The sequence below is a fragment of the Triticum aestivum genome, chromosome 4D (assembly GCF_018294505.1).
Source record: "Triticum aestivum cultivar Chinese Spring chromosome 4D, IWGSC CS RefSeq v2.1, whole genome shotgun sequence".
Lineage (NCBI taxonomy): Eukaryota > Viridiplantae > Streptophyta > Magnoliopsida > Poales > Poaceae > Triticum > Triticum aestivum.
The window spans coordinates 50,670,926-50,679,539 of NC_057805.1; the positions used below are offsets into that span (position 1 = coordinate 50,670,926).

Here is an 8,614-nt window from a genome sequence, read left to right on the forward strand (position 1 = left end):
TCCCGGTTCAATTTCTCATCCCACTCTCCAGACACTAACACAAGCCCTACAACTTTTATCAAAACCCTGTTACCGTGAACTGTCGTAATTTTTCGGGAAGAGCTATTAGGGATCATGTAGTCATCCCGTATGTTTATATTCGATCCATTCCCACTCGCCAAATATACCTTCTTTTTAAAGTATGTATTCATGCCCATATACTCTGCCCACACATACGGCGAACCTTCTTCAATTCACAGCTTAGTATGTCATCTAAAGGATACTATTTTGATCGCAACACTCTAGCACATAAAGATTCATAGTTATCAATCAACCGCCAACACTATATTTAGCTAACATCGCCAATTGAAACTATGAATACCACAGAATCCCATGCCACCTCTAACTTTGGAACACACAACCTCCTCTTGAGGGATCAAGCTACCCTGCCACCATATGTACTAGCAACAAAACTCTTGAAATTCAATATGTTTCGTATAAATGTACTGATGCGCAACATCACATAGCAGACAATGAAGCATATGTGCCCCATATCCATCAACACGCATAGCATCTTCTATGATCTCATGTATCCAAGATCTCTCCAAACTTCTCTTGCTCGCACAAATTTGAACAATGCCTGACCAATACATTCTGCTCCCTCTTTGCACACTGAACACTGGCCAGTAGTAGATATATTGCCGTTTGCAAGGGTGCACATGCATGGGATAAGATTATGCAAACGATGCCATAAGAAAATTTTAACTTTACCTCACAATTTTAGGCTCCACAACATTTTCCATACCAGATGAGGCGATGATCCGCTATGCCCAACAATTTTTGTGATGTTATTCGTATAACAGTCTTCCCATTGCCTATAGTAGGATGATCCAACGGTGAATACACCATTTTTAGTTAAGTGCCATGCAACATACTAGCCATGTCCGGGTTTATTACTCCCATTTGAATTTTGGGTCAGACCATATATTTGACTAGCATATACTTATATGTAACAAAAATACTATCATTGGAAACTTATTTCAAATACAAATCTACCTATATAATTTTTATGGTATATAACTTATATTTTGCTAATCAAATCTAAGGTCAAAATTCATCACAAAATATGAAGGGGAGTAATAAACCCAGACGAGGGTAGTAGTCCTCACTCTTCTATTGATGAAGGGAAATTTGGAGCATGCACTCCACACTAATATGGCAAAAATTCTCCTAGATCAAGTTCTCATCCCACTCACCACAAATATTGGGAACTCCTTGTGTGCTCTGTAATTCTGGAATTGAGGATACCATTGATCATCTTAAATTTTCTTGCCTTTTCAGTGTTGGGTGTTGGACCAACGTTGGCACTCATTGGAATCCGAGTCTGTTTCGGATTGAGGCTATCCAATCTGCCAAGCTGGTTTTCACTGGAGAGCTCTTCTTTGATAATATTGGTATTGTTGCCTGGAATATTTGGAAGGTATATTCACGCACATAAATCCAACAACTAGAGCTTAGCAGGAAAGGATTAAAGCTGGTCTTGTTTGGCTTAAATATAGAGTTGATCCCCATCTTTGGGAATATATCACCCTGCTTGCTTCATCTTTGTGAGAGTCCCTCTCCATCTTGGCCCCCTGACCTGTTGTACTAGTTACTTTTACTCTTATATTGTTGTCTTTAATTTCTTCTTATCCTTGAGGGCTCCCTCTTGGATTGTACAAATGTAATGAAAAACTCTTCTGTTTAATATAACACATTAGGAATCTCTCTTACTATATATTTCTAGCTTAAAAAAACACACACACAGGGTCCATAAGTTCATTCACTTTTGTGAAAACTCGGTTACCTTTATTTGCCACAATTTTTCTAGAAGAGCTATTAGGGATCCAACAGTCATCCCATATGTTTATTTTCAATCCATTTTTAACTGGCCAAATACACTCTTTTTTCAAGGTTTGAATTCCGTCCCAGATAATCTACCACACATATGAGTTACGACATACCTCTATTCAATTCACAACTTACTATGTCGGGTGAAGAATAACATTTTGACCGCAACACTCTACTAGTAGCACATAAAGATCCATAGTTATCAACCAACCTCCAACACTGTTTAGCTAATATCCCCAAACTGAAACCATGAATATCATGGAGTCCCATGTCACCTAGTTTATCTTTTGAAACACACACCTTGCCGCTCATTCGATATTCCATATGTTTATTTTCAATTCATTTCCCACTCATCAAATACACTCTTTTTTAAGGCTTGAATTCCTTCCCAGATACTAGTATTTCACCTAATGGATAATATTTTGATCGCATCACTCTAGCGCGCATAAGGATTCATAGTTATCAACCAGCCTCCAACATTGTTTAGCAAATATCGTCACATTGAAACCATAAATATCACCGAATCTCACGCAACCTCTACCTTTTGGAACACAAACCTTGCCGTTCATTCGTTTTCTACCAAGGTTGGGCTGCGGCGACGAGCAAAAAGGGCAGAGATACCTCGAGGAGCTCAGGCACAAAGCTTGACTCGGATGTGACGATATGACATGACCCTCCCCGCGGCACGTGCGGTTGACCCACGAAAGTACGCCCCGCTCTTCATCCAACGCCATAGCTACCCACCTCGCTTACATCGGAGCCCACGCCCCGAGCCCAACACCGTCGCCCCACCGGTCAGTTATATAAACCAGCCCCTGAGGGCAGCGCGGCGGGTAGGGTTAGCATTTGCGCGTGGGCGCCTCCAAAGAACCACTTGTAGTTCTTCTCCCGCAGCCAAATCAATGATTTGGGGAAACACCGGCAGCGGCCGCCGCAAAACAGCACCCGTTCTTCCCACAGTCTAATCCCCCAATTCTTCCTCGCATCAAGCTGTTCGATCCCGCCGATTCGAGGTTGGTATCCCGTTGCCTCGCCCCCTAATTCGTTCTATTTCGCCCCGGATTGTTTACCTCGCTCGTTTCGTTCTGAAATTCGCGAAATTCGAGCTCGTTCGATCGCGATTGGGGATTCCCCATTTGGGCTTCCGCGCAGATTCGCCTGCCAATTCGCCGCGTCCGTCTGATTCCCGGATCGGGAAGCAATCCTCGAGCGAGGTGGCCTGAATTGTTTCTAACTTCGTTGTCTGATTTCGCAGGCGGGCTCTTCCGGCCTCGTGTAATTATTGCCGTTTGTCGAGGGTCAGGCGGCGATTAGCGAAGGCGCTGGGTGCTCGTCGTCTAGGGTTTGCTCTCCGTGAAGCTGTTTGATTGGGTTTCAGGGGTTGCCTGCATTTCTGTTGATTGGGCTTGGAGGTGGTGAGCCAAGATGCAGACTCGACAGAAATTCGCTCGTGTCGATACCCAGGAGCTGAAATCCCGGATCGCCAAGAAGCTGGGCCATCAGCGAGCCGAGCAGTACTTCAACAGCCTCAAGAAATTCCTGAGCTTTAAGCTCAACAAGGATGAGTTTGACAAGATTTGCTTGAGTGTATTGGGCAAGGAAAATATCAAGCTTCATAATTTCCTCATCCGGTCAATCCTCAGCAATGCTTCCTTGTCCCTTGGACCACCTAGTAAGCAGACGGTGACCGGTAACTCACAGACTAGCATGGTGTCCAATGGGCCACTGGGCAATGGCGCTCTGCCGGCGAAGATGGGGCGGTCTATCACCAGCAGGGATAGGAAGTTCGCTGATAGGCCAAGCCCCCTTGGTCCCCATGGGAAGGCGCCTCATGGTCATGGAGGCGAGGTCAGCAACTCCTGCGACATACCGAGATCTAGGGAGCAACAGAGTACCCTGGAGTTTGTTTCATCAGGGAGCAAGGTTTTGTTGGAAGTTGTCTCTGTAGAAGATGGGGAGGAGGTTGAGCAAGTGCGCAGTAGCCCAGCATGTGTTCAAATTCGGAGCCCCATCAGAGCTCCGTTGGGGATTCCGTTGGGGATTCCAAAGGCTCACACTCCTCAGCCTTCTACCTCTTACACTTATGAAACATGTTCTAATAATGCGGAGTTGCCAGATACTCGGTCATTGTGGAATGTACTTCAGCACAGATTGCAAGCACAAGGCCTGAATGTATCCATGGAGTTTGCTCATGTACTGAATTCTGGGTTGAACTCACATTTAACTCGCTTGCTCAAGTCTTCTTTGGATGTCGCTAAAGCAAGGGGAAATGGAACAAGGATACCTCAAGCGAATGGAAGAGCACGTCCTTCATGGAATGGTGGACAGAACCATGGTTTTCCTTCAGAATCAGGCCAGTTCTACCAAGCTTCGTTACAAGATGTTAAGGTAGCTGTGGAGTCCAACCGTCAGTTATTGGGTTGTGATCATTCCAAGCAGCATGAGAAGCTTAGCTTTCGTCTTATGGACCAGTGAAAGTCACAAATGCAATTTTGTTGTCTGTTAGCAAATACTATCTTGACCGTATACCCTGTCTGTTATGTTTCTGTCGGCCGTGCCGCGAAACTACAGTTAGATTAAGCTGAGATGAATGAACTTGGAATAGTAGGATCGAGTTATACATCCATGATTCTTGGAGTTTGTATGTGTAAGTGAACTTTAATAACAAGTGCCTTCGCACACATAGAAAAGATCTGTCATTGTGTCTTTGCTTCATTTAAATGTTAAATGTTAGCTTGTACTGGCTGAAACAAGTAGCTAATGCATCAATGACTGTTTGCAATATTGTGTTATGTTCCTGAACCTGAACTTCCCTGTTGCCTGCATTCAGATTTGAATATCGAATATGAGTGGTTTAGCCTGGTAACCAAATGCCATGTGAAAGTGCTATTAGACTAGGGTTGTTCTCCATGCTTGCGTGCTACAGGATATAGATATCAATTTGACTGTTCTGAGCCTTAATTTTCGTGCTAATAAGGATACCTTACTACTTGTTGTATGATTGTATCCCAATGTCTTCAGCAAGAGGTGTAGTTCGAACATGTTAAGCTTGAACTCAACAAACTTGTTACCTAGAACGAGCGAAAATCCTGTCTTTAAGCTCGTCAGTTAGCTCCTTAAACTCACCATGCTTGTTAAAAATTTTGTAAGCTATATGGAACAAAAGAAGGGACAGCAGCAAGATAATACGGATATCATTATGCCCAAATATATTTGGTAGATATTCATTCAAGTTTCAACCAACATCAGCCTTAACACGGGAGTTCAAACTTCAAAGTTCACACAGCAAACATCCAACATCTGATATAGTCATCTCAAAACGAAAAATCTGTCTGATATGGTGTATGATGCAATGCTGGGCTGGACTTAGATTGGATTGGAATTAATGTGTTGTGGGCTAGCCTGTGGACTGTAGCAGAAATTCTCCAAGCTTATCGAGTCTCAGGGAGTAACTCGTTAGCTCGCTTGTTAGTTATACTTAACTAGGAAAATCTGGAGCTCGCGAGTTCAAGCTAAATGGGCCGAGCTCTTCACAACTCGACTAGCTGACAAGTTTTGAGTTTTAATTCCAGGCATAGCTGGGTGTGGTGTTAATATCTCACCATGATGGTTTTCCAGAGAGAGGAAAACTAGCCAGATGGGTTGTGAACTGTGACCTTTCTGTGCTCATTTTGATGCTTCTCATCCATTTTCAACATTTCTCACTAAAGTACACATATCTTGCAAGTTCAGTGACTGCCCGATGCAATTTATTAAATGAGTTATGGGGAAACATGTTACAGATATCTTCTGCTCCAGGTTAGCTGCATTCCATTAATATTTTTTCATTTATGCTCGAACTACTTCTGCTTTTGTCTAGGGTACATGAACTACTTTGTTGATTGATCTATAACAATACTACTGATAGCATGATTGTCCTAGATTACCTTGTTTGTCGGTTGTTTCACCCCTGCATCAAAAGGCTATACGAATGAGTTATATAAATCACGCAAATTGGAAAATATATTATAAAGCTTTTTTGTTGATGCTATGACCTTAATTGGTTGGGCCCAACATCCATAACAAAAACCTTTGTCATGCCTTTGCAGGTTGGACCCGGCAACGTCAGAGGGTGTAGCTCCTTCTTGAAGGCCTTCCGTAAAAGAAAAGAAAGAAAACGGTGACTTAGCTGTATGTTTCTTTTCTCATATTTGCCATGGTCATGCCATTATTTTTTACATCATGTACTCTGCTTGTAAATAGATGCGTTGATCTCATTGTGTTGTACCTGTCTTAATAAAACTAGCATGGTGGCGGCGGAAGTACTTAGTATTATTTTTATATTTATGCAAGTTTTTTTTCTTTCCATAACCCCCTCGTTGCAAAATACATGTGTTTTAGACATGGATACATCCCTAAATGGTTAGCTGCTTTACTGTAGTTCTTTTTTTACCAATTATGCTCAAACTGATTTTCCTTTTTTAGGGTACATGAACTACTTTTTTTGATTAATCTAAAAAGCTACTTTTACTATTGTTGTTCTACGACTGCTTCAACGGGCTATATGAGTGAGACCTACAAATCATACAAAAAAGTTTATCAAGTCTTTTTGCTGATTCGCTGGTCTTAATTGGTTTGATCCAGCATCCAGAATGAAAATTAATGTCTTGATCTTCACGGATGGTACCCGACAACGTCGGAGCATTAGCATATCTCCTTCAAGACCTTGCCCCGAACGAAAATGGAACCTAGTCATAGGTGTTTTTTGTCGTATCTTTGTCATGTTTCTTTCGTTGTTGTCTATCTCGTGTACCCTTCTTGTATGTAGACATTTTGGTCTCATTCGTTGTATCTCTTTTAATAGAACTAGCATGGTGGCCCTCACATTGGGCCATCATCTTTAGTGTGTCTATAAAGAGAATGTAAATTAATGACCAACAAACTATCAAACCTTCCAATCCAGTAATCAACAGTTATTTTTTACTCCTCCTTTGATTCTTATGTCAGTGCGTAATTACTAAAAAAAATCATATCACTCCTAAGAAACCATGTATATTTACTGATATAGTAATTGTCCATAAAGCATAAGATAGTAAGTGAAGCTATAAATTTTTATTGGGTTCCAATGGTGTATCTATCCATCGCACTTGATCAGTATTCCTTTGTGGTATGCATTAGAGTAACATTTTGTTTATAGTTAACTAAGAGCAACTCTAGCAGAGTCGCCATATTGGCAGCCTCCATAATGCGTCTGAAGTGTCCTCTGTAATATTATGGAGGCCGTCGAGGCAAAGTGCAAACTTAGAGTGCCCCACCACGTTGATGGTAAATGATATGCACGGGGTACATGCATATGTGATGAGTCAACTCATCCTCCTACGCAAACTTTAGCACGCCACAACGTTCTCACTCCTCCTTGGCGATGAGGGTGACTACATCATGCGCTTCTTCCTACTCCGAGAGTGGCACCCAGTTCGTCTGCGGGGTAATTGACATGGTGTGAACAGGCAAGGATGTGAAGGATGGGGCGGCAGGGATATGATCTAGGACAGTGAGGCGACGACCTTTTATAGCCATGGGCAGCGGGAAAACGTGGCGGCTGGTGGGAAAAGGGGCGGAAAACATGACGGGTGGTGGGAAAACATGGCGGGTGAGGCGTGGGTAGTTGGGCACGTGGCGGCACCATTAATTTGCCCGCTTCACTGTGATATGGGTATCTGCCCGTCTGCGCCATTGACAGGGAGAAAAGAATCAAAGATACGGTCCAAAATGGATGCACTAGTAGCATAAAAAAGGCCAAGATGCTTGGTACAACACTGTCGTGGCAGCTACAATGCCCTCAACCAAAGGAAAACAAAGAACTAGCCAACTACTCGCTACATGACCATCCGTCTACAAACCCAAGTGGGCGGACTAGGCGTGCCGCTCCCAGTTCACCCCCTCTCCCTTAATCTTGCACAACACCATCAATGCCATCGTGAAAGGATCGAATCGATTGACTAGAGGCGAGGGGTGAATAGGCGATTGCAAATTTTAACTTAATTGTCAATTTTAGGGTAATGCGGACAAAGTAGGTTGTCTAGATATACAACTAGTAAGAACAACCTATTCCCTCCGTCCCACAATATAAGACGTTTTTGCAAGCCATGTTAGCTTGCAAAAACATCTTATATTATGGGACGGAGGGAGTATATGACAAGCAAGCAACAACATATGCTAGGCAACAAACTAAATAGCAAGCAAACAAGCCTACAAGGAAAATAAGATGTGGGAAAGGCTTAACCACAAGTGAGTCGAGAAAACATATTTTATCCCCAAGATCACACTCTTTGGGGAGTGCTAATTTCCATTGGAGAGGTGCCGAAGCCAAGGCTCCAGAGCGCCACCAAGTGTCTCACCTTATTCTTCCTTTGAGTCACCCTCAACGGATGAGGCTCGAATTACTCGGGGTTTGCTTCGGCACCATAGCTTTCCTTCAGAATCAGGCAAGGGGAAATGGAAGGAGGATACATCAAGCAAATAGAAGAGCAGGTCCTTCATGGAATGGTGGACAGAGCCATAGCTTTCCTTCAGAATCAGGCCAATCCTACCAAGCTTCGTTGTAAGATGTTCAGGTAGCAGTGGTCCAACAGTCAGTTTTTTTTGGGCAAACAACAGTCAGTTATTGGGCTGTGATTATCCCAAGCAACATGAGAAGATTACCTTTCGTCTTATGGAACAGTGAATGCCACAAATGTAATTTTGTTGTCTATTAGTAAATATTATC

The 8,614-nt window shown here is 42.8% G+C and overlaps 1 protein-coding gene across 1 annotated transcript; it reads left to right on the top strand.

Moving 5' to 3' along the window:
• The first annotated feature begins 2,639 nt into the window (after positions 1-2,639).
• On the top strand, positions 2,640-4,563 carry LOC123096122 (uncharacterized). Its single transcript, XM_044517743.1, has 2 exons — positions 2,640-2,882; positions 3,125-4,563. The coding sequence occupies exon 2, from the start codon at positions 3,295-3,297 to the stop codon at positions 4,342-4,344; it is 1,050 nt and encodes a 349-aa protein (XP_044373678.1). The 5' UTR covers positions 2,640-2,882; positions 3,125-3,294; the 3' UTR covers positions 4,345-4,563.
• The last annotated feature ends 4,051 nt before the right edge of the window (positions 4,564-8,614 follow it).

Coding starts and splice junctions, on each gene's coding strand:
- LOC123096122 (XM_044517743.1), top strand. CDS start 3,295: ATGCAGACTCGACAGAAATTCGCTCGTGTCGATACCCAGGAGCTGAAA.